The sequence below is a fragment of the Aptenodytes patagonicus genome, chromosome 12 (assembly GCF_965638725.1).
Source record: "Aptenodytes patagonicus chromosome 12, bAptPat1.pri.cur, whole genome shotgun sequence".
NCBI lineage: Eukaryota > Metazoa > Chordata > Aves > Sphenisciformes > Spheniscidae > Aptenodytes > Aptenodytes patagonicus.
The window spans coordinates 5009647-5036139 of NC_134960.1; the positions used below are offsets into that span (position 1 = coordinate 5009647).

Consider the following 26493-nt stretch of genomic DNA (forward strand, 5'->3'; position numbering starts at 1 on the left):
TGGTAAAACAAGGTAGCACCAGACTTCAGTGAAGCCCTATTTCGTTAGAGCGTGTGTATCTCTGTGTGCGAAAATACTAAATTTATTGAGAGAATAGCTCTGTATTTGATACATAATTAAAAAAACAAAAGAAGAAAGAAAAAGCTGGGTGTAACATTTGGGAGACGAAGATTTGGGTGTGGATTTTTTTCTTTTGTCTTGTATTTTTCTTTTTTTTTTTCCTTTTTATACGAAAGGAAAAGATGTGTCCCTGAGAAATGTTTTTGCACCACTTCATGGTGAACTCAGACACCTCCAAGTCAGACTTTCAGTTCGTAGGAACAGCCTCAACTCACATGCTTTCAAGGTTTGGTCAACTCTGGCTCTCCTCATCTGGCTGTCAGAATTTCAGCAAATCTGTTCTGCAGGAACATTTAGCTTCATTTTGAACACTGCAGTGCAATATATTCACGGTTCTGTCCTGGTTTATTTATTTTAAACAAATTCTTTCTTCATGGTTATAACAGGTTAGTCATCATCATAAAATTCTCTCTGATGTTTTTTGATCAAGAGCGTATGCTCCAGAGGAAAGGGAACCTGATGCTGTCACATTGTTTTTGTTTGTTGGGAAATAGATGACGTAGTTGTACCAGATGTGATACTCAGGGTTGTGTGAGGATCCAGTCATTCACTTTGCCATACCAGATGATAAAGCCGAACAAGTATCTTCAAAAAATAAAAAGAGCGAGCCTTTTTCTTTCCCTTTTTCCAGTGCTCCTCTCAGGTAGCAGGCAGCTAGCAATTTAAATGCGTGTATGGATGGCTGCAGAAGCTGTCTTTGTTCACCCCCTGTATATATCCATCAGCCACTCTGCAGCGTTTTACTGCAGCAGCAGGGGAACAGCTAATCAGGCCCATCCTGGTGGAGTGCTGCGACGGGATGGAGAGGGCTGGACTGTGTGTTTGTGTAGGCTTGGAAATGTGCTGGAGCAAGAAGGCTGTTTGGAACTTGAGCAGTCAGAGGCATATTAAGTGAGTAACCGCCCCCAGCAAGCACGTGTATTAAAACCCTTGGAGGTTTAATAATGAAACTAAATGTACCTTCCTACTTTTTGGTTGTTACTGTGTATTTTAAGGGCAAAAATTGCTTATGGCAAAAATTAAGTACCCATTAAAAAATTTGCAGACTGTACCTAATGTAATCAGACTTTCCTTACATCACAGCAACTGAATATATAACAATATGGTTTTTCATCTCCAAATCACTTTCAAGTGTAGAATCAATCATCATGCCACTCTACTGCGGTGGGTAGATTGCTCCAGTTGCTAACGAGAATATTGTAGTAAATAAACAATGGTAAGAGTTTGCTTAGCATGCAAAAGTGTAGCTCGTCACACTTCAAAAGGAAGAAAATTGTTTTAAGTAGAATTGGGTATTTCATGGATTTATATGAATTTGACCCAGGAGATGAGAGGTCCCCAGACCATCCCCCAGGTTCTTTCTGAAATTACCTTATTTTGACTGGTGAGCTGAAATGAATAATGGTGATATATAAGGCAGCTACTATAGAGTGATTTTTGCTTTGGAAGCATATTTGTGTTGCATGTACGTCCAGCCGTGTTCTTTCCCTCTTCCATCTCAGGCTTTTTTGCTATGCATTCCAGAAAAGCTAAGCATACTGTACGACAGCCAGGTGAATATATATGGTGTTAATAAAAACAATATTTTAGCTATCAATCTTTTGAGCTGGAGAGATACCTGTAGTAGCTCAGTGCTCAGAGGTGGCTCAGAGCTCTGTACTCCAAAGACCCAAGCAAGTTTTGGCATTACAAGAGATTTATTGAGAAAAAAAGGGTCCTCTCTGGGATCCAAAGAGTATTTTGGGGTGTTACAATTTATCAGCATTTTGATTTGATAATCCTAGCTGCTAAAACTTGAATAGGTCACTTTTGGGGGGGATTAGCTGCTCCTGAATGACTGTTTCCCAAGTGCAAGCACTGGGAAAGGAGAAGACATTTTTAAATGATTGAGGAGAGAGCTGGGGAAAGTGACTGTCTGGAGCAAGAAACTGTTCATCTAGGAAAGAGGAGAATGGTCTGGTCGGCCATGTGTGGAGAACAGTAGAGCAAATCAGGCAGAGAAGGAGCAGAGCACAGGGCATGTAGATGACTAAACAGAGGCCAGCTGCTGCCTTTTGGGGAAAATTAACAATTTTAACTTTGGCAAAGTTACCTTCAAAGTTTGCCATGCCACCTACGGAAAAGTAAGTTTCAAGATCACAGCTGTGTGAACAGCCCGTAAAACTGTGTAGCCAAATATTTTGCTTAAGGGATCAGAGACCTTTCTCCTTCATTGCTTTCCTCAGTGCTCCCTCTTCACTTGCCCTGAGGGCCAGCAGAGCCCAGTCCTACCTGTCCAGGAGACCTGACCTGGGAGCAGGTGTGTGTGTGTATCTCTACATCTTAACTACTCTCTGCCTGCAGCCTTAAGGCATCCCTGACACATTTCACATCTCAACAGCCCTTAACCCCCGACATCTTTTGCCCTCCCACGCAGGTTTTATCTGTAGCATTTTACACCCAGACCTCTACCCATCTGCTCCTGCCCCACACCGTGTTCCCAGCCTCACGGTGTTCGCTGACGAACTGATGCTCAGCCTCCTATCAGAACTCCTTTGCCACCCACTGCTGCCAAAGATGTCTCACGGTATTGGCACAGCTGCACAGTCTGTGCTCTGCATACCTCTCTCCTTATACAGTTTGTCTTGTTGCAGAGAGAAGAAATGTGTCTGCATTCAGGGGGCTGCTTCTCCATGCTCTTAAATCACAGGTTGACCACCACTGCTGTGTGTCTTCATGAATGAACTGATGGTAAAATAAACCAAAAAACATAGCAATGGAGCAAAGGTGTTTTGCAACCTTCAGCATAAAAGAAGAGAGACCTGGCAGTTTAAATAACACATGGGAAGTAATCATGGATTAGAAGCACTTGGAGGATTTCTTCCTAGTGAACTGGAAATTTAATCCGTTGAATGAAAAAATATTATGTTTTTGCTTGGCTAGAATGATCTGAAACTAGATTCTGATATATGCAGTGTGGGAATACTTGAATTGCCATAAACTGAGAGTGTTACTACGTTCTGAGCTTACTGGCAGTAAGTTGTTGAGGTATGTCCATAGGATTCCATTGTAGCAACTGTCCAACTTTCTAAAGATAAATTCTTTGGCTCAGTTTTCACGGAACTACTAGTTGATTAAATCTTCGAACAAATAAACTACAGTCTAGTTTGGATTTCTCTAAAAGCTAACGTTTTCTGGTTTTGAAATATAAAGTAGGAGGCAATCCATTGTCTAGCTGATGAGTGCTATAGGTATAAATAATCAGTGTTCATCAGAACGTCAAAAAATATGTGAAGAATCTGGAAGTGGCAGGATGGTGAAGAAAGGCAAGATTCTGTGAGTACCACCTAAATAATAAATTAAATTTTCAGGAAATTCCTTCAAACTTTTCTTTTCTTGACAGATATGTAATAGACATGTAACATTCCTTGTTTTTTCTCTACAGCATCAGCCAACCATGAACCAGTGTTTTTGCCAGTGCTGTTGCTGCAGATGACCAATATATTCAGAAAGGGACCTGTTATGCTTAAGCTTAGGAGGAAGCATTGTAAATTCTCAGCCATGATTTTCTGTTATTTGTATAGAAATAAATTAGGCATTAATTCTTTAGTCCATATTCTGCTCTCATTTCTATCGCTCTTAAATCTGCATAAATCTGCTAATTTCAGTTCACGTACTCCTGATTTATACTGATATAACCAAGAATATAATCTGTCCCAGTGAGTGCAAAGTAAATGAAAAAATTGGTAATTAAAGGCATCAAGGACATAGAGGAGACAGAAATTCTAGTGAGAATCCATCAAATGCATCAGGACAGACAGTGAAAAATTATGGTATCTAGATGACAGCCAGAAGTGAAATAGAAAGCAGAATAGGAGTTGTTTTTCTAAAACATGTTGAAGAAATGCCAGTGTGAAAGATAGTAAGAGAGAATACTTTGGAGATGCCAACTGCAGAAAGCCAAAAAGCCAGGCTAAGCTCATAATAAGAGGAAATAAAAAAATTGGGTGCATATCCTGAAGATCAAGTTACAGATACTTGGATGAAAAAGAGAAAGAGACAGAAGAGAGTAACTGTAAACTCTGGTTTACTAAAAAACTTAATGTGGGTGGCTGAAAACCAGTATGAAGTTGAGAGAAATTTAACAGATCTGTGAGAGCAAAGATTTTTTTAGCCTGATCGAATGCAAAACCAAGAAGAAAATCTGAGCCAAGGTGGAGAAACATAGGTAATGAGAAATCTTTTAGGGAGTTGCATACTAAAGTTGAAGCAATAGGCATAGAACAAAACCAACTGCTAACAGTCTTCAGTAAACACTCATTCTGCTGCTGGAGTCATCAGCATTCGCAGAGAAATCTTTACAGTGTTTGTAAAATGTAGAACCACTGAACCTTGCAGAAAGAAATAAAAGATTTACAGGTAATTGTGCAGTTCTCTTTAATGTTAGTACAAACCTTCAGGAGAAAAGCTGTAAAATTGAAGAGGCACTCAGAAGATGCTGAAGGTCTTAAAATCTAGAATTATGAAGATTTATGATTAATGACTTTTTGCCTCCCTACCTTATTTTGAAATTTTGATGATTTTTTGAGGCAGGAATTTTAGATTAACCGTGCAGAACTAGATACAACAAGCTGTAAACCAGTACGTGGAGGCAGTTTTGAATGAAAGCAAAAGGCTGCAGTTGAAAACATAATTGCACAGATATGGTAACCAGGAAAGCACACTACAGGGTCACACCTTATAGTGACAAAGAATCACACAGGATATTGAATATGGTTATTTGAGATGTCTAAGTATATTGACTTAGTGTGGGTTTTTCAAAAATGAAAGGCTCCATTTTTGTAGCCTATTTGTAGATATAGGGAAGAGAGGATTATACTGAGTGTAACACAGCCAAATAAAGCAGTACTGGATCATGCAGGGATGTTGGTGTATGTTTATTCATCCTTCTGAGCAGATGTGAGACTCATTGTGGCCATTCTCTTCAAGCTCTTCCCGGCTCTTGTCATGATTAATGACACTTGATTTTTGAAAGGATAGTTACAGATGTATAATGATGCCTTCCAGCAAATTTCAGGATCTACCAGTCTTTCTCAGAGGTGAACTATAGATGTAATCTCAGAAGAGGGTCTGCTATAAGGAAAAGAATGATTAAAAAATCCAGAACATGGTCTGTTGGCAGCTGGTTCCTGAGGTCCCTGCTTGCCCTCTTGCTATTGCGTTATACTTGACTTTCTGGATTCATCTCACACTGTGTCAGACTTTCCCATCACTTTCTCTTCAGTTAGTAGTACTGCTCAGCCCACACAATCCAGCTCACATGATCTAGCTCTCTTAATCATCCAGTATTTAATCAGGATCTATTTTGGTCCTCAAAGGTCTTAAAAGTAGCGTACAGTGAGCAGAGGGCATTTCTTCATTAGCATTTTAGTTTGCATTGAAGTCTTGCATTCCAAGACTTGCCTTGGAAGCAAGTCTTCCAGTTGTCTCCTGTTACTGTGCCGTTGTTCACATTGCAGAGCACGTGAAACGGCTTTCTTATTGATGAAAGAAGACAGACGTGCTTGGAGATAAGTGTACCTAATAACCAAGAGATCAGTTCAGGGGATCAGGCTGGAGCTAGTCTGAAGCGAAGTGTGGACTTCACATGCAGAGCAGATGTTGGATCCTCAGCATGAATTATTCCATTCTGCAAATCCACTCCTCAGGCACCATGCTGCTTGTTGATGTACATGTCAGAATCTGTGCTGTAGGAGGCTTATTGTATATGTTCTTTCTTTCCATAACATATATCTGCAAACCTGCTTGTGTGTCCTTGTTTCAGCTGGGATAGAGTTACTTTTCTTCCCAGTAGCTGGTACAGTGCTGTGTTTTGGATTTAGGATGAGAACAATGTTGATAACACACCGATGTTTTAGTTGTTGCTAGGTAATATTTACACTAGCCAAGGACTTTTCGGCTTCCCATGCTCTACCAACTGAGAAGGCTGGAAGTGCACAAGAACCTGGGAGGGGGCACAGCCAGGACAGCTGACCCCAACTGGCCAAAAGGACATTCCATACCATGGGACATCATGCTCAGTACATAAACTGGGGAAAGCTGGCCGGGGGGGGCCGCTGCTCAGGGACTGGCTGGGCATTGGTCGGCAGGTGGTGAGCAATTGCATTGTGCATCACTTGCTTTGTATATTATTATTATTATTATTATTATTATTATTATTATTATTATTATTATATTTCAATTATTATAACTGTTCTTATCTCAACCCGTGAGTTTTCTCACTTTTACTCTCCTGATACTCTCCCCCATCCCACCGGGGGGGGAGTGAGCGAGTGGCTGTGTGGTGCTCAGTTGCCGACGGAGGTTAAACCATGACATTGTGCAAATTGCAACTGGTGAAGGGTCCAGTCCTTCCCCTGTCACATAACACAGTGCTTTTCAGCCATCAGATGCCCTCAACTCACTGTTAAGAAACAATACATTAAACCACCATTTGCATTTTATTAACTGATTGCAGGGTTCTAACATGAAAACAAGTGCATGCAGACTCCAGACTGGTGCTAAGGACTCAGTTTCCTTTAAGCTTCCACTGTAAAGCTGTGGCAGCCATAGTGTCTCAGTGTGGTTAACCATAGTCAGACCAGTTATGCCTCAGGGTATTCAGCCCCCTGAGCTGGAAGACAGGGACGGCGAGCAGGATAAACCCCCCATAATCCAGGAGGAAGCAGTCAATGACCTGCTACGCCACCTGGACGCTCACAAGTCTATGGGGCCGGATGGGATCCACCCGAGAGTGCTGAGGGAGCTGGTGGAGGAGCTTGCCAAGCCACTCTCCATCATTTATCAGCAGTCCTGGTTAACGGGAGAGGTCCCGGAGGACTGGAGGCTTGCCAATGTGACGTCCACCTACAAGAAGGGCCGGAAGGAGGATCCGGGGAACTACAGGCCTGTCAGCCTGACCTCGGTGCCGGGGAAGATTATGGAGCGGTTCATCTTGAGGGCACTCACAAGGCGTGTGCGGGAAAACCAGGGGATCAGGCCCAGCCAGCACGGATTCATGAAAGGCAGGTCCTGCTTGACCAACCTGATCTCCTTCTATGACCAGGTGACCCGCCTAGTGGATGAGGGAGAGGCTGTGGATGTGGTCTACCTGGACTTCAGTAAAGCCTTTGACACTGTCTCCCACAGCACTCTCCTAGAGAAGCTGGTGGCTCACGGCTTAGACAGGTGTACTCTGCGCTGGGTCAAAAACTGGCTGGACGGCCGGGCCCAGAGAGTTGTGGTGAATGGAGTTAAATGCAGCTGGCGGCCGGTCACGAGCGGTGTTCCCCAGGGCTCAGTACTGGGGCCGGTCTTGTTCAATATCTTTATTGATGATCTGGATGAGGGGATTGAGTGCACCCTCAGTAAGTTTGCAGACGACACCAAGTTGGGCGGGAGTGTTGATCTGCTCGAGGGTAGGAAGGCTCTGCAGAGGGACCTGGACAGGCTGGATCGATGGGCCCAGGCCAACTGTATGAGGTTCAACAAGGCCAAGTGCCGGGTCCTGCACTGGGGTCACAACAACCCCATGCAGCGCTACAGGCTTGGGGAAGAGTGGCTGGAAAGCTGCCCAGCAGGAAAGGACCTGGGGGTGCTGGTCAACAGCCGGCTGAACATGAGCCGGCAGTGTGCCCAGGCGGCCAAGAAGGCCAAGGGCATCCTGGCCTGTATCAGAACTAGTGTGGCCAGCAGGAGTAGGGAAGTGATCGTGCCCCTGTACTCGGCACTGGTGAGGCCGCACCTCGAATACTGTGTTCAGTTTTGGGCCCCTCACTACAAGAAGGACGTTGAGGTGCTGGAGCGTGTGCAGAGAAGGGCAACGAGGCTGGTGAGGGGTCTGGAGAACAAGTCTGATGAGGAGCGGCTGAGGGAACTGGGGTTGTTTAGCCTGGAGAAAAGGAGGCTGAGGGGAGACCTCATCGCTCTCTACAACTCCCTGACAGGAGGTTGTAGCGAGGTGGGGGTCGGTCTCTTCTCCCAAGTAACAAGCGATAGGACGAGAGGAAATGGCCTCAAGTTGCGCCAGGGGAGGTTTAGATTGGACATGAGGAAAAATGTCTTTACTGAAAGAGTGGTTAAACATTGGACCAGGCTGCCCAGGGAAGTGGTTGAGTCCCCATCCCTGGAAGTATTTAAAAGACGTGTAGATGAGGCGCTTAGGGACATGGTTTAGTGGGCATGGTGGTGTTGGGTTGACGGTTGGACTTGATGATCTTAGAGGTCTTTTCCAACCTTAATGATTCTATTCTATGATTCTATTCTATTCTATAATTTTCTGAGGACTAGACAAACCGGGAGATTTAGGAGAGTCTCATATAGGGCAGATTTTTCCAGTCCTCAAGCTAATATTAAAATTCTCTGGGGTATTTTTCATTCGGCTGGATTTTTGTCTCTTGATTTCAGGTTGTGGTTTTCCTCGCAAACACTTCACAAAATACTTTTCTGAAAATGAGTTCACCTCTGTTGAAATATTCTGCCAGCTCATATTATGTTTGACTGAGTTGACAAATGGCTTGACAGCATTCCTGGAATCTGCCAAAATACAATTTCAGAAATGATAATGCCAAGCAAGGTAATAGTCTAAATGAAGGTTACTGCAGCTGAACATTCGCGTTCCTGACTTTCCTTAATTCAGTTAGAACCAGGCAAGTCCCCAGTTGTTTGTTTCTTAGTAATTGTAAAAGTTTCTGTTTTGTGTTTCCCTGTTAACACATGATTACAATTCACGTTTCATGGTTAGTTTATAACAAATGAGAACAACATCTTCAAGTTGTTCCTTAGATAATGAGGTGAACAACGGGAATGACCTTAATGTACAACTGCTAAGAATGTACAACTACTAAGAAGTAGCTTCAGTGCAGGAAATCCTGTGTTTTAGTTAGCTGTTCAAACTCCATTGGATCGCCTAAAAAGTAAGTAAGAGCTGGTCAGAAATCTCAAACATATATGAATTAGCGATTTCATAGTGGTTGTGGAGATGAAGTTTGTCTTGTGGATTTTGTAATGTTTATGTACGAAAGCTGTTTTAGAGGACCTACAAATAGACATTATTGTTTTAATGTAAAAACTATTTTATCTGCCTTACTAAAACCTGTATCTTAATTCCATGCAGTGTTGTAATGACACTATATTGCTAGAGAATTTAGTATTTTAAACCTTGTGGATATTTTAGTGGATGTATTTTTAAGATGCTCTTGCTTTTGGGGATGTTTCAGAATGTCTTCTCTAAGTTCCTCAACACCATCCAAACCCCACTCTCATTCTGGTTTATACAACCAAGAGAAAAAGCCACCACTTGCTTTCCTAACCAGTTCCACAGTTGACGAAATCACCTTCCTAGGACACAACAGGAGGGAATTTTGCCTTCAATGGAAGCAGAAGGGAGCTAAAAATCCAGGAAAAGATGATGCTTGGGCGAAGTGAAGACAATGCTAAATCTGTGTCTGTCTCCAACAACAAATATTTAATAAAGGTGAGATTGAACCGTTTCAGGACATTTTTCTTAGAGGGTAGGTTTCAGTCTCATTTCCTTTTGCTAAAATCTGTTAGGATGAACTCCTCCCTAAGCCCATTCTTGCTTATGTTGAAACAAATACAAGTGTGACTCTCAATCTCAACTCTTGGCTTGGGCGAAGGCTGATATTTACTAAAGAAATCTACATTAGTATTTTGCAAGTAAAACAACTTATTTTGCTGGAGATTCTCAGAGTTTTCCACTGCTTGTGACACTCATGAATAAAGTCGAGGCTTTGGCTTAGCAGCATGAAAAATTGTTTATTAAGAACGCTTAAGGCATATGTTCATTAATTAGGTCACTAAAGACAGAAAGAAAAAAGGGGTTTATTTTTTTTTTTTCTACAACTGGGTAGATTATTTGTAAAACATCTGTCTCAAACCTTTTTGTAGTACAGTCCATGGAACCAGGAAAAGGGTTAGTTTAAAATGTCTATATTCTGTTCTGTTGAACAGAAAACAGAAGTATGTTTTAAGAATAGGAGATTAATGTTGTGGTTTACTGAATGAAATCTTAACAGATGTGTGAAATTCATAATAAATATGTGTATGTGTGCCAGTGTTGGAGGGAGGGTTCAATTAGAGCATGTTTCTGGAGATCCTCAGCACATTTACTTAATTTTATATTCTGCAGATGCAGCTGCTCTCTAAGAGAGATATTTATTCTGATTTTACATCTCTAAGGTTTGGAGATTAGTTACACTGCATGTTTGAACTATTTTCTCAGTTGTTAGAATTAAATAACTAGTTGTACTAGACCTCAGGCGTAAAATCACAGCTGATCAAAATTCAAACGTTCCCTTGTGCCTTAAGAAGCCTTATGACCTTCAGTTCTCTTCAGATGTCTCCAAGTGCTTTTTTTTCAGGTTCTGCTCTTTATTACAGTGCTGTTTTGGTTTGCTTTTGACCCATTTTGTGATTTAATCCCTTTAACAGTGAGCAACTGTAATGTCTAGAGATCAGGAACATACTTCTGTTTACAGCAGAACAGTTCAAAAATGCCTGTTTGAGATCTGGAAGCTATATATTCTCTTGAGCCATGGCTGCTTGGTTAGAAGGCTCCTGAGATTGTAAAATAAAGTTTTGCTACATCTTACTTTCTTATGTCATTGTTCATTCCATGCCGTGCCACACTACATACTGACCTTTTATCACGGACGCACAGAGGCGCATGTTCCGGCAAGTTCAAGAGTGCTTTATATCTCCCTGCAGGAGACTCTTTCAGATGTCTGTCCTTGATCCAAGAAGCACGCTACTGTAAAAAATGAAAGGTCACTTAGTTTTCTCAGTTTGGTCAGAAGAACTTAGCTTGAATGTTGCTTTATCGTTATAATCACAGCTATGGAAGCTTAATACTGTATGTTTCATATTTTTAATTTATCCTTTTCTGAGCAGCTCTGAACATGCGTCAGTAATTGACAGTGTTCACACTGAATATTGTTTCTGGAGTGTGTAATGTGTGAATTTCCCTATATACACAATTAAGAATCTCAAATGATGAATCAAGAGTTCAAAGTTTCTGAAATCATGTAACACCAGTGTATCATGTTTGAATCTTGCTACTCACTCGTTTGTCGTGATTCTGAAGCAAAACGGAAATACGGTCTGAGTATAGCTGGCATAATGGTGTTTGTTAGTATATCGACTTGTAACTGATATAATGATGTAGTATCTGCGACAGTGGTTTTGGGGTGAGTAGTTCTGGGCCTAGTGTATGGGGTATGAGGGGTCACCATCTCCTTCCTTGAGGGGAAGATACTAAGATGGTTGCAGTGGTCAAATGGAGTAAAATCCTTATCCAGTAATAATGGTGTTGCCTTTGGTTTGGACTCTTGCTACCAAACACAGGTGTGCAAATTAAGCTATTAGATCATCTTTTTCACTGCAAATGCAAGTGGAACTCTATAGACTTTTGTGGCTTAAAATGTTCACCATGGATCTGAAGTTGCCTTTGGACAGTGTTCCGTGGACTTCAAGAGAACAAATTATGCACAAATTGGGCACTCAGGTGCTGTCTTCTGCTAAAATAAAACAGGATCAATGCATATTTAGCATGTTATATAATGCATGTTTAGCCTGGAGAAAAGGAGGCTGAGGGGAGACCTCATCGCTCTCTACAACTCCCTGAAAGGAGGTTGTAGCGAGGTGGGGGTCGGTCTCTTCTCCCAAGTAACAAGCGATAGGACGAGAGGAAACGGCCTCAAGTTGCGCCAGGGGAGGTTTAGATTGGACGTGAGGAAAAATGTCTTTACTGAAAGAGTGGTGAAACATTGGAACAGGCTGCCCAGGGAAGTGGTTGAGTCCCCATCCCTGGAAATATTTAAAAGACGTGTAGATGAGGCGCGTAGGGACATGGTTTATTGGGCATGGGGGTGTTGGGTTGACAGTTGGACGCGATGATCTTAGAGGTCTTTTCCAACCTTAATGATTCTATGATTCTATGATATGGAAATCTTTGTACTGTGGACGCTAACAGCCTTGGTATTTAAATCCCACTGGAGCCATTACTGCAGTTTAGCTATCCTTTGCCTGAACCACAATATTTTGTTTCTTTGGCCTTTTTATCTTACTTTTTGTTCTTTTTTTAATTGATTGTTTCAGCTAAATCTTTTGAAATACCATTCCAACAAAAACTGTTTCTCTCCAAAATACTATTACTTCAACCAGATGGCAAGTAGCGATCGTTTATGAGAGGTAACTTATTGTTACTTTACAGCTAACACAAGAAATTAGTTTCATAATATTCAGAATAATCTGTCTTATTTCATCAATTTAATAGATTAAAGAGGTACCATCAGTAAAATGTTACGTTCATGCACCTCCTATGATTTTTCAGGAAATGGGTAGAGATAACACAAGTCTGTCAGTAACAAAACAGAGTCACGAGGGACTTTACTTGAATCAACCAGCCCCACCTATTATGGACAACCTCATCGCATGATAACTTCTATAAACTGATCAAGGTCTTTGAAATAACCTACTATACGTTCAAGTTGTTGGTGATAAACAAAGTGAGGAACGCTTTCTTGAGGGAGGACAGGATTTCTGGTTGCAGCAACTGCTGCAAGTATTTAGCTGTTTTGTTTCCATTAAGCTTGCTGTCGGTTTTGCGTAATGATTTTTGATGTTGCGTTCTTTTTTTTTAGAACGGATAAAATGCCAGAGACAATTAACAAAATGATATTGTAAACTGGAGTGTAAACCACACATTTGTAATGGCTCACAGGGTTTCTGATCTGAAAATGTGTACAACTGTCTCACAGAGTCAGCAACTGGTTATTTCATAGGCTAGTTGACCATGACTGCTTTTTCCTGATGCGGTTCTAAGAAATTTCAGCTACTGGCTAAGACCGGCTAAAGGGCTGCAAAGTTGTCCTTTTCAACACAAGCATGGCTAGTTTGATTCCACCTTTCACATACGTTTTTCTCAACAATACTTGGAGCGAGATTTTCCTTGAAGCTGCAAATGAAATACAAACAAATGCATGTGTGCTCCCAGGGACGTTTCATTGCTCATAATTCGACATAATTCATACAGTCTCTTTCCAGTCATTAGTTATGCATTTAAAGAAGTAATTTTAAAGACTTAGGACATAGTGACTAGTTTAACTGTCTCTATAGAGCTCAGAAAATTCTGTCACTAAATATCAAAGTTAGATAAGTTGATTTTATTCAACTGCTGTTTGTTCCCTTGTACGTTTTAACTACTGGGATTTGTATATATAAGTGGAATATCAGTATGATTTTATTCATAACTTTGATATTAGGAGAATTATTGCTTTATCTCATAATGAGATTGTTCCCATAATGGTAATTTTTTAAAAAAAAATCACAACTCAAAACAGATTTCTGAAGACTTCTTGTAAAATAAAACAAGAAATAACTCTGAATTTAATCATTATGCAAATTGTTATTCAGTGTAAAGCAGTTCTCATACGTGAAAGCAGTGGTAGCATTAGGATTCTTTTATGTAGACGTTGCTCTCCAGATACAAACCCCAAACGTTCAGCTAAAAAGGGCCAGTGAATCTGTCACGAACAGCTACTGCAAATGTACTCTCAAAGCAACGAGGGTATTGAAAGTGAAGTAACATTGCCAATGGCTTTATAACCTTCAAGCTTAATGTGTTTGGCTTTCAAGCTGCCTAAAAACAATTGCTTTCTAAGTATGTAATTTGAGTCTTTGCATGAAAATTAAGATGTGCAAAGAGTTTAGTAGCTCTCCTTTCAAGGTATGTTTTAAATATTACACCTATTGAGAATGTGATTTATTAACAATACTATTCTCTATATAGAAAGAACCTGCAGGGGGCCATTCTTCACCAATATTCACAATAATAAGCCTAGATAAAGGCACAGTGGTTTTGATAAGTGGAAAACAAGCAAATGATCATGTGAGAAAACAACGCTGGGCCAGGTTCTCAACTTGTGAATCTTCAATTCACACAGTGGGCACTCATGTTATTTTTGTGCATTAGTCGGAACCTTATAAGGATCACTAGATTCAGTGAGTTAGCCTATCTACCCAGTTGCTAATTCATGCATAGTGTTAGTTCAGAGATCAGCAATAATGCTGCTTTAAGGAATTCCACCTGGAAGGAGGGGGAATATATTTCTGTAATCTCTGGCTCTGCTTCTTGCTTCCAGTTCGACTAGGTGCTACTCAGCTTGTGAAAGTGGGAGTTAACAGTTCCCAGGGCTGCTTCTGTCTGTGCTCTGTGCTGAAGCTGCCGCACAATTTAAGTAGTTCTTCACGGGTCAAACTGAGAACTAGCGCAAAGCTCGTAGGGAAGAGGGTGTGTGTATTTTCTAGCTAAGAAGTCAAAAAAACCATTGGTCTTGACTGTATTTTCCCAGTCCTCTGAAAACAGTGTAACACCATTGGCTTGAGTATGTTCCATGGCTGACTTTTGTTTTCTAACTGGGTTATATAAATTCCACAGCAGATAGTACAAGTGCCAAATACCGTTTCATCAGAGGGACCTCTCAAGCTTATTTTACTGAAATGTGTTTGTTCTCTGGCTTCCCATGAGGGCACTCAGCTTTGCTACCCTGTACCACCCTGCTTGGGCTTGGCTGCTTGGGCGGGAACTCCTTGGTAATGAGCCCACAAACAACTGCTGCAATCTGGACCTCTTGCTGCATTTGCACCTGGTGGAGCTTCAGTCCTCTTTGTCCCAGAATTCTGGTGCCATCCTCTTTTACTTGTCTCCTGTTTGCCACCTACACCTTCCCTCCCACACAGTCCTGTTTCTGAATAAGTGATTTTAAATTTAATTTACTGTCTGGTACTGGGAACCCTGACTGAAGTTCAGAAGCTGAATCAACCATGTTTGTTGTGGGAGATGGATGGGGAGTTCTGGTTAAGTAGAGATTTGCGTAAACATGCTGTAGGCATCGGAGTGTAATCAGGGAGTAACCAGAGAAATCAGAAACTCTCAAGTGCCTGGGACCAAATGCTGGAGAGAGGAGGACTTCACACATTTATTTCGGGGTCGGTAACAATTTGAGTTTCCTCGCAGATTGCCCCAGGATCTGATTGCCTGAGGAAATTGTTTCAGCTGAGATGGTAAATCATCACTACACTTCTCATCCTCAGGCCTTGCTAGAAGTATTCCACTGCCTGTCTTCCCTCCATCCTAATTCCTCCCTCCCCTTGCTGCCTCTCTGATAGCCTCAGCAGAGGCCCTGTGCAAAGATCATGGAAGGGGAACTCGTGGCTGGAGAAAAAAATGCGTTGAACGTGATTCTGCAGTGCCTCTAAGACAGTTCTGTGTGGCGGAGGCACTGTAGCTAGTGGGTAAGTGTTGTTAATTTACAACATAAGCAACCAAGTAAGGTTCTGTTTTTCAATCAGGTCTTGGAGTTGTAACATCTGTGACCGTACGGTACATCCAATGCTACAAGGATCAGTGAGCCCATACCTTGGGAGACTCCTGAGTTTTACGTTTTTGGGTTTGTGAGAGCTTCACAGCTTGCAGCATAATCTGGTGTGGCTGGTGGGACATACTAAAGTGTGAAAAACTTGATGAAAGTAAAGTTAGAAAGAATTATTTAACTCTAGGCAGGGATAAGAGGCACATGCTAATGAGAGGAAGAGTTCAGGCAGAAGTGATAATTTCTAAAGTTAGTCTACAGAAGGGCCAGCAAAGACTAATCAAACCAAGGCTTTTTTTTCCAGTTTTTGGTATTTCAGCACAAGCTAGCGTAGACAGTTGTGTGATTGTTCCAGCCACCCAAATATATCAGCTGTGTGTGCTGGCACAGTGCTGTGCTAAAGCAGCTATATAGCTTCTGGCTCACAGCTGGCCCTCATTCATCCTGCTTGAAGCACAAGCAGAGTAAATGAGCATCTGTTTGCCCTTGTCATTGTAGACATACCCTCTGGCTTCATTCTTATGGATAAACAAAGAGTGGTTTGGGGTTTTTTAAGAAATATTTTTAATTCTTACTATATTTGTCTTTTTATCAAAAAAAACCACCCACAAAAAAACAATAGAGCAGCTGGAAGATTTCTGTGTAAAAGGCCATATGACTGAGTTCTAAAGAATGAGAATTCTTATTCTGGCTGACATGGAATCAGTGGTAACTTATTTTTCAATTATATTTCAACTTTTTGTTATTTCATTTCTGAAATTTTTGCTACCCCAAGGAATCATTGTGACTGTGTGTAAGGAAAGCCTATGCTGAAAGTTTTCCCTACCACTTTCTTAGTATTGCCTTTGCAAACTCCAGTAAAACAGGAGTGGCAAATCCTATCTCCTAATTCAACGCAAAAAAAACCCCACAACCAACCAAAAAACCTTTTAATTTATGAAAATAAGAAGAGAACGAGCCACATGAAGCAGTAGAAATTCTTTTGCGCATTAGCGGTAGCTGAAAAAAAAGTACATGTGCTGAGAACTTGAGTCTTATGGGACATCGAGATTGTAGTACATGGTCAAGGATCTTTTCTATGCCATACATATCTGAGGACTTATTTGGATATGTATTTATGTATTTTATACTGCTATTAATAAACAGGTATTAATGTATTTAGCATTATATGCGAGTCCATTGTGAACCCTTTATACCAGCCTTGCTTTCATTCTAGGCTAACGCATTTCATTACGTTTTTATTAATGACTTAGCTACAGTATTCTAGACGGGTCCTGACACCCTCAGACCTTTCATTGCATGTGGTACTACTTCAGTCCGGAGTGGTGTCTTTCAGTTTCACCACTTAATGTTGCTTGCTCTTTAAGTAAACCTCAACACTCCTGGCCTTTCTGGGAAATTTATCACTAAACTTGTCAAAGGTTTCCCCTACCAAATTTAAAATGAAATATCCACAGCACAAGCACTACTAATTCTCTAAGCAAAAGCATCGTGTTTGGATGCATATTCTCTGATCCCCAGGAGAGAGAGAGAGAGCTCAGTGGTGGTTAGAAACGTCTTAATGTGCTTAGGAGTTTGGAGTCCGCTCTTGACACTAATGCAGGCTCTGGGCACTAGCTACCATTGGGAAAACTTTATTCACTGAAGTATTTGGTGGACAAAATATTTTCTCGTCCTCTTAAATAAATAAATGTGTAATTTGCTGACACAAACTATTTGCTTAAAACAGGCAATAGGCCTTGGGGAGGTATTTATGATACAAGCTAGATTGACTTTAGCAAGCAGCAGCTGGTGCTTTCACACTGCTCAGTGTTGGAATGATCTTCTGTACTGCAAGGTAGAGAGGCAGAAAATGCAGCTGCATCTTTCTGGAGCTAATTTTAAAAAAGCAATGAGCTGGTAATTACCACTTTTCCCAGCTGATCTTTATGAGGGTAAAAGGTTTAATCATAGATTGAGGATAGAAGAGGATAATACTAAGCAGGCTGCAAACCAGTGTTAATAAACGTCCCTCCTGGAGTTACTTAGAAGTTTAAGCTCTTGTTGGCTGGGAGGAGCTGGGAATGAGGTTTACCTCCAAAAGGTTGTCTGACAGTCCTTGGGGTTACGTCCTTTGTATATGAGTTTCCTCAGGAAGGCTCTGTGATGAGGGTTTCGTGATGGCTGTGTACCCTGTGAGCTCATCCAGTTCAGTCTGATCTTCTCAGGCCTTGGGGAGGAAACTGAGCTAAGTTTGTTCTGAAAGGTGCAAAACAAGGGGGTGTCGTGGTTTAACCCCAGTTGGCAAACAAGCATGACACAGCCGCTCGCTCACCCTCCCCCCCGCCCCGGTGGGATGGGGGAGAGAATCAGAAGAGCAAAAGTAAGAAAACTTGTGGGTTGAGATAAGAACAGTTTAATAATTGAAGGATAATAATAATAGTAGTAATGAAAAGGAAAACAGCAACAGAGAGAGAGAAAAAACCCAGGAAAAACAAGTGATGCAACCGCTCACCACCCGCCAACCCACACCCGGCCAGTCCCCGAGCAGCGATCACCGCCCCCTGGCCAACTCCCCCCAGTTTATGTACTGAGCATGACGTCCCATGGTATGGAATGTCCCTTTGGCCAGCTTGGGTCAGCTGTCCTGGCTGTGCCCTCTCCCAGCTCTTGTGCACCCCCTCGCTGGCAGAGTATGGGAAGCTGAGAAGTCCTTGACTTAGTATAAACCCTGCTCAGCAACAACTAAACCATCGGTGTGTTATCACATTATTCTCATGCTAAATCCAAACCACAGCACTGTACCAGCTACTAGGATGAAAATTAACTCTATCCCAGCCGAAACCAGGACAGGGGGATTTTCTGTGGAGTTTTTTCAGTCAGTGTCTCATTTCTGCTTGATTCATACAAATAACTTATAAGTTCGATTAATGCAACAAAATATAAATATTTGTGCACCCATTTAGCTAATGTTTGGCTCTATTTATAAACAAGAGCATCTTGCAAGAGCTTCTTTTTGACAAGTAAATAAAGTAAGTGTAGAGAGTGTCTGTGTGTTAAATTAACCATGCTTCGTTAACTCTTCCAAAATATCAAGTCTTAGGTAATAACTAAACCAAAAAGTGACAATAGAGCAGGTTTGGTGAGAATAACTGAAATATTTAAACTTCAGGAGAACAAGAAGCTCTTGTTTACTTTCTTAGTTGGTGGGGGAAAAGAGGATAAATCTGTTTGGTTTTACCATTAATTTCAGTTTTTTAACTGTATTGTTATTGTAGTGACATGGAGGGTAATGGGAGAGAAGGGCAGTCACATATTAATGTACTGCTCTTAGGGTCAGTTTCTATTTGCTAACTTTTCTGATACTACTAACAGGAAATTGTGTCAGACCCACGTCTAGTTCAAGGTTTGATTTTTGCAAATCAGAACCCAGTCTATGAATTCTGATGAATCTATGGGTTCTGATGAATGAGATTGTTGATAGTTCTGCCTGTAAGAAAGTACGAAAACTTTTGTGAGCTTTTAAACTAGCACTTTTTAATATGCACTTTGCATTCTTAGTTTACCACATGATTATTCTCTTGATTGACTTTGTTGACAGCATATCAATCTAAGTTGGTTGAATTTGACACCTATGTGTTGAATGATAAAAGACTATTTTGCTTTTGTTAAGAAATAATAATTTATTATGCATGATACGGCAAAATGGATTTGTACCACTTCAAAACGTGTTTCATCTCATCTCTTGATTGCTCAAATCAAAATAATAAAAATGCAATAAAGAACTGAGGCCCAAGTCTAGCAATTTATATTTGCTTTTCTAAAATCTTTTCATTTGTTATGATCATAACTTATTTCTCAGTTAAATTTCCTGAGGGTAAAATCTTGAAGTAGGATTCCATGATGCTAACTGATGAACAGATACAGAATGGAAAAGACAGCTCCTGTCCCAAGTCTTGCAGTTGAATTAGTCAGGGGATGTCAAAAGTGAGCTGTTCTCTGATGTGAGGGACCGTCTCAGGTTATCTGCCTTGCTATCCCAGGTGGATGTCTATCCTAGGCGGGCAGGAGACTTTATAAGGGGGCGGAAAGGAATCTTGCCAAAGGCCTCATCCTGCCATGGATGAGAATTGGGTTGGGGCTAGTTTGACAGGAGTCAGATTTCTTTTCCTGGAAGTGGAAGCTGAGTATTTACCTGTGATGTGAGACTCTGCGTCCGTCAGGGACCTGGAGTCACAGGACTTGCATTAAAGCTCCGTACCGTTCCCTTCAGTGTGTTTGTGCTCTGCGAGAGGGACAGGCAAAATCTAGAGTTTGGGGTTCACGTTTATTCCTGGCTGGGTACAGAGGCCAAGCCAATACATCACATTTATATAACACTGGGTTGAGCTAAGGGAGTCAGATCCAGTCTTGGTTTGCAGTATCAATTCTTCTCTTTTCATGCATGATTTTAGGTGTGCAGAGTCCCTTCAGTTAATTAAAAAATTGACTTAGTCCTGTGCAGCCACTGAACCATAGGCAAAACCTTCAAAGTGTGAATTCTGTGCAAGGAGAAAGGTATTTTTAAATACTTGTTAATCAAAAATATTTCTCGGTTGCTGTCATCTGTTGTATTCAAGTGGATCCATGCCTGGTTTTGCCTTCCCTTCAAAGTTCGTCAAATAAATAGTCTTTAAAGTCAGCTAGGAAAAAAAAAAAATTCATTTTCTCTTATATCAGGTATGTAACAGATGAGTATGTGGAAAAACACTTTCTGGTATTTTTGTCAGCCAAAAGGAAATGGAAGTGCCTTTTTTTGGTGCTCTACGAGAGAGAAATGTGCTAATAGAATGGCATTGGGCTAATAGCGCAGCAGGTGAAAACTGAGCCATGACAGCAAAGGTGGAAAGGTCAGAAAAGAAAGAGAGAAAATTATTTCATTTGGAGGTGAAGGTCATCTGAAATAAGTGATTTCACATTTAAAAGGCCACTGAGGAGAAAATTGATGAATGTTAACATATTTTTATATTGGTTTATTTCATTCTTTTTTCTTTTCTCATTTGTAATGCTTACGTATTCAGGAAGTTGAGGTAGGTTTTTCACTTTTAACTTGTAAATATCCATAGAGTGAATAAAAGTATTTACAACATATCACAATGCATATTATACCTTAAACTCTTATGATCAACTGTTAATATTGTCATAAATAAGATATATTGATACATGCTAATTATTAATGTGTTAATATTGATTTATTAACATGTTAATATCAAAATGACATAATAGATTCGTTATAGCAGGCATAAGGTGGTTTAAGCACATTGGTACCTGTCCTAGTAGGAAGTTCAGAAACGCATAAATTTCTGTGCGGTAATTTTTGTCAGGAAGGTGTTTTATTGAATGGGAATGTTAAATCTCCTTAATCGAGCTGACTGTATTTTTATATATATATATATATATATATTTTGATGGATATACACCTGGAAATCAGTGTCATGTTTAGGCACTGTATATTGCTGTATCAGCATGCTGTTTTTCTGTTGGAGGAAGTTACAGTGAAATGATGGTATCCATTTGGAGATGTTAAGAGTTCCTCCTCCTAACAAAAGTCATTTCAGATTAATGTATAAATTTCAGTACCTTGCAGAGTACTAGCACAAAGCCCTGTCCATTTTGCAAGTCAGAGCTTTAGGTGGTATTTAAATGAGACATAGATTTTTCTGCTCAGCCATATCTACAGGGTGAATTTCACCTTTACAGTGCCGCAACCATTCAGTTACAGTTCTTGCTGGTATCAATGCTGAAGTGAAACTCTAGTGCTGTATTTTCTGTTGTTCAATTGGCATAAGTTACTTTGAACTGCTATTGACCGCATTGCTCTAATGTGTGTATAGTCATTATTTACTCCTATAAATAATAATGAGTTTTATATATTGAAAATCTCAAAGGTTTTCTCTATTCTACTTTTTAGGTGGTTTTTTCCGTATTTTTCCTTATGTATTTTCCAGTGTTATCATACTGTAGTTTCAGGCATACTCTAAAATAAATTTAGTTTCCATTTTCAAAAAGGAATACTAAACAGATCTGCATAAAGGAGAAAAAGAGAAGGAATATGTTTACAGAAGAGATGAGTGTTTTGTAGGTTTTTTTGTGAGGAAGGTGCATTTTCTGTAAAATATTCCTTTGACACTGAAATTGAGATAAACCCCTTTTCCAATCTTTATTTCAAAACTGGTTCCGTATGCCAACAGCATAAGAAATCTTCCTTGGGATTTGAATTATTTAACAGTTTCTGATGCTGAAAACCCAGCAGCAAAGCAACACCTAGGAAAAAATGTAAGCAGGCAAAAAAAGAATATTTTGTTGCTGGAAAAGAATTATTCTGCTCAAAAAGCTTAAAACCCAACACATTCTGAAAAGTGATTAATGCTTGATGAATTTAGCAGTACATCATAGTCGATTACAAAGCACTGTATAACAATGAGGGGGGGGTTGTATTAACAAAGCTGTGGAATTCAAAGGCAAGTCTGTGGTTCTATTTCTGGTGCCAAACCCCGTACTTCTGAAGAAAAAGTACAGATACTTTTGATGTATCTGAAATAAATTATGAATAATAATCCTTGCTGTTATTGTGGAACATCGTCACTGTCCATGAAGGCAGTATAGACACCGAGCATGAATATACTTGGAGAAAGAAAATACATTTCCTCCTGATAGTCATGCAGAATTACATCCAGCCCCCTTCATTACAGCGAGCATTCGCCCGTCCTTGCCTGCCCCCAGAGCAGGCAGAGAACAGGGTAGCGGTCCACAGGTCTCCACGCTGTAAGCGTTAGTATTTTCTGCTTCTCATGCTGGCCGTAGCGTTCAGAAAGGAAAGCACTACCGTAAGGTGCATCTCCTGGTGTCCAGTGGGGGCATGGAGAGTCCCCACTCCTCCTGTAACAGCCCCGTGGTCTGTTCTGAACCCAGAAAGTAAGACATGCTGGCTTTCAAGTCTCCAAAATGTTCCAAGTTAGGGCGATTGGGTAGCATGAAAGCATGTGAAATTCGGTGTACTGGAGATAAATGGTAAGCAAAGCCGTATCGAAGAAATAATTTAGGTGTCTTATTCACACTGATGGGTTTTCAGTTACCCTCCTGGCAGGAAAAAGAAATCTAGGTGTCATTCTGGACAGCTTGATAAAGACATCTCTTCAGTGGCAGCCCTCAAGAAATGAATATAGAATACCGGATGTATTAAAAAGGAAATAAAGATTAATATGCAGAAAAATATCACAGCGTTATAGAAATCTTCCACACTTCCTCATTTCAAATACATTATTCTGTTGTTATCACTTCCTCTCAAAGAGGACACAAGAGAGAGATACAGAATATGCTGAAACTAAATATAACAGTTGGGCTTGAATCCCAGTTCTTCAGGACTAGGGTGGATGGCACTCTGAAGTGGGGGAAACTTTGCCTTCCAGTAAATATTCGCTAAGTACATAGAATACAAATTGATCCGACACACAGAAGAGTTTGCCGCTCTTTCTGCAGAGAGACTCGTTTGCAACAGTATAATCCTTCGGCCAGGCACTCTGACAGTTCCCACCTTCTCCATTTTAAAGTCCAGTCAGAATTCTGTAAAACAGAACCACAAGACTCACAGCAGAATAATATCTTTACATCAGATTTAAGAAGATTTTAAAAATTTAATAGTGGGAACAGTGACAAAAGTATTCACTGCGAGTGCTCCGGGATGTTATTGTACTTTAAGTATAAAGTTTACGGTATTATTGCTGTATTTCTGTACCTTCGCAATGGTGTGATATACGTGTCCAAATGAATATAAGTATTTTTGGATTTACTTTGCTGACCTTTCAGCACACCAGGATGATGTAGATCATGTTATGTTATCTGAACAATATGCTCTTATCTTTGTTATCAAAAGTTGTAGACGGATATGAAACAATACCGAGTTATCAGAAAATATTTAATAATGGGCATACTTTGAAAAACAATTCAGAAGAAAAATTCAAGGTGCTGAATCCAAGGAATTTTTTATTCTTTCATTTCTAACCTGCATTTATTACTCTTTAGGAGACAGCCTATTGATAGTCTTACCTGATTTGGGCTAAATATGTTAGGATCAAAAGATGAGTTGATTCATTTGTAGTTTAGTTATGTAAAATTGTACTGAAAAGACCGATTATATCTTTCCTGAGTTTCCTTTTTTTCCTCCCCATTTAGGATGATTATTTCAGAAACTGGAATCCAAACAAGCCTTTTGATCAAGGTAAAGTTAGTACCCGTTTTGTGGTTGTCGTCTGCTATTTTGTGATATCCCCATATACTTTATGCCTTTCTTCCTCCGTCTGTCCCACGCATTAGTGAAGAGCTATATTCATACTTACATCTCATTCCCAATTTAGTCACAGCTTGAGGTGGTTTATGTATAAAGGTTTGACTCATCTCTGTATTTTTCAGCCATGTTTTTTAATCCCCAACCATTCCAGTTTATATTCAGTGATTATATATATGCTTAGAAAGATTCTCTGTAACCATGAATCTCAGTCTAACATGCAATTTAAAATGGGTATCTTCATGTATGTTTTCCTCCATGTTAAAAACTTTGCTAAATGAATGTCATAAATTCAATTACTGCATTTCCTAACACTTAAGGGGCCATGTTGTAACGTAAGAATTTCTGGGCTGGTTTTCACAAGAAATGTGTGTTGTGTGTATGCTGCTGATTCAGATACAGATTCTGTAAATGACATTTTGCACTTTGTCTTGGTGAGTTGTTAAGTTATGGCAGTACTTCAACAATTTCCAGGCCAGCCACCAAAGGATAGGAAAAAACAATAAAAAATATTCTAATTGTTGTGTCCAGAATAGCACTGGAAACAACAGCCATGCCAGGAAAAAGAACTTCAAATTGACAATTTAAAAGAGATCTCAGATAGCAACTCTGCATCAAGCATTCTCTGCTTGGTGTTCATAGCTAGCAACAAACTTTTCAGATGGGATGGTAAGAGACGTTCATTCTAAATACCATAGATGAACATCGCTGGAAACGCTAGTAGCCCTGAAGTTGCTAGGTGTGGTGGGTTGTATTTGATAGTTAATGCCTCGTCAGTAAAAAACACTGTATGCAAAGAAATCTCAGCAGTCCATCCTCTGAAAGACAGATACAATAGTAGTGCAAGCTGATGGCATGCCGTAATTTTGTCCTTCAAATCAGAATGCTTTATTTCAACTTTGCTATTTGTTATATTTGTCACTCTGATACTAAGATTCTGTAACATTCTATACTGGAGCACCCTCAAAAAGTGTAATACGAAACCATTCGGGTCATATTTTATTATTTCTTAAAGCTTTCTAGGATGTACTTTTTTCAGGACAAATGTTAAAAATTACATTTTGCACAGCTTCTTTTGATTTGGTAGAACCAGTTATCAGCTGTTTGAGTTGTGGAGGATAACAACACACAATATAAAGCACAGGTCGGTTAGCTTCTCTGCTTTTTGACAGTTGCTCATTTTTCTTGTTTGTAACGTTCAGTGAAGCTCATATAACTCCTGCTTGAGAACACATATGAGGCGAGGATATTACAGCTGTAAAATTACAGGTAGATGGTAGACTTTTTCCATTCCATTTTAAGGCATTTTTAGGATCCTGGATTTCTTAGACTACCTTTGGTTCATTATTCAACATCATGCCTCTTAAATTGCAGAACGCCAGTGTCCTAGAATTTTACTCAAAATGGTATTCTGTAAGTTTCAATCTACTTCTGCTCTGAAATTTGTAGGGATTTTAAAAGATGTTATCTGAAAGTCACTTAGAAAGGAAAGATCATATACATGGTACCTACAATACAAATGAATTTCAGTCATGTAGATCCATTGCACAGTCCTCTCTTTTGGATCCTGTGTTCAAAGTCAGCAGCATTCACGCAGAGTGTGAGACTTCCATTGCCCTTCAGAATGTGAATATATAATTACTGTGATTTTACATTCAGAAAAGGTATTCCTGCAAGCAAATTACTTAGGCAAATTATTGAGCAGGCAGATAGCTTTTTGTTGCGTTTTGCTTTGTTTTTAAAAATGAGTTCATGGTGAAACAGTCACAATGTGGTACACAGAGGGAACAAGAAACTGGAAATAACATGGCCTTCTCCAAGCATGACTTATCTCTGGTGCCACTGGGATGTAACCAGCGGAAAATGGTTAAAGAATAGTAGATAATATCAATGTTGCATAATTGCAGGAGGTGCCCAATAGTTAAGTTAGTTACTAATTTTTTAATAACTGCTTAAAAAAAAGAAAAAGCAAGTCATGTTGCAGAAAAAACATTTTTATGCCTCTAGAAATCAAATATTATGAAATTATACTTGTGAATCATACCACAAATGAGAAGAAAGAGTGAATCAGTTAAGAAAGAGAAGGAAAGGCATGAACAAATGAATGAAGGGGTAACTAGATAAATGACAGGTCAGTGGAGGAGATGAAACCACAATGCTTTCTTTATTTGCTTTCAATTTGAGCTTTGGCGGTCATTTATTTTACAAACAGGAGACATAAAAGGGAGCAGTTTTGCTGATCAGAGATGTGAATTTTCCAAATTGCTAAAGTGTTTAGGAAGAAAATACCCATTGGAAGTCTCTGAAGGTGCTTTTAAAAATGTCCCTTTACATCTATTTCTGTATTTCATTGCCAAACATGTTCCTTGTATTGTCTGTAGGTAGCTCCCAGGAATGTCACTGGGGGCTTGTACATGTTAGAGCTGAAGAGCATAGATTCTCTGTCTTTTTGGGAATGGAACTTCAGTGTCAAAGGAAAGGGAAAGATGATGTTTTTGTCAAGGCATATATCCACAGAGAGATTTTCAAAGGCATTTGAGGCATTTAGGATTACAAATCCTATTGACTTCAAATGGAACTTATGCTCCTGCCACTTTTAGAGGCCTTGTGACCCTCTGTCTTCCCAAGAGGAAAACCAAAAAGGTAAATTCTGGCAAAATA

At 40.0% G+C, this 26493-nt stretch overlaps 1 protein-coding gene across 1 annotated transcript in view; it reads left to right on the plus strand.

Moving 5' to 3' along the window:
- Positions 1–26493, plus strand: part of SPOCK1 (SPARC (osteonectin), cwcv and kazal like domains proteoglycan 1) — a 338727-nt gene that overhangs the window by 92692 nt on the left and 219542 nt on the right. Inside the window, exon 3 of the mRNA XM_076349893.1 lies at positions 23721–23766. Coding sequence (XP_076206008.1) covers positions 23721–23766 — 46 coding nt within the window. The remainder of the gene's footprint in view (positions 1–23720; positions 23767–26493) is intronic.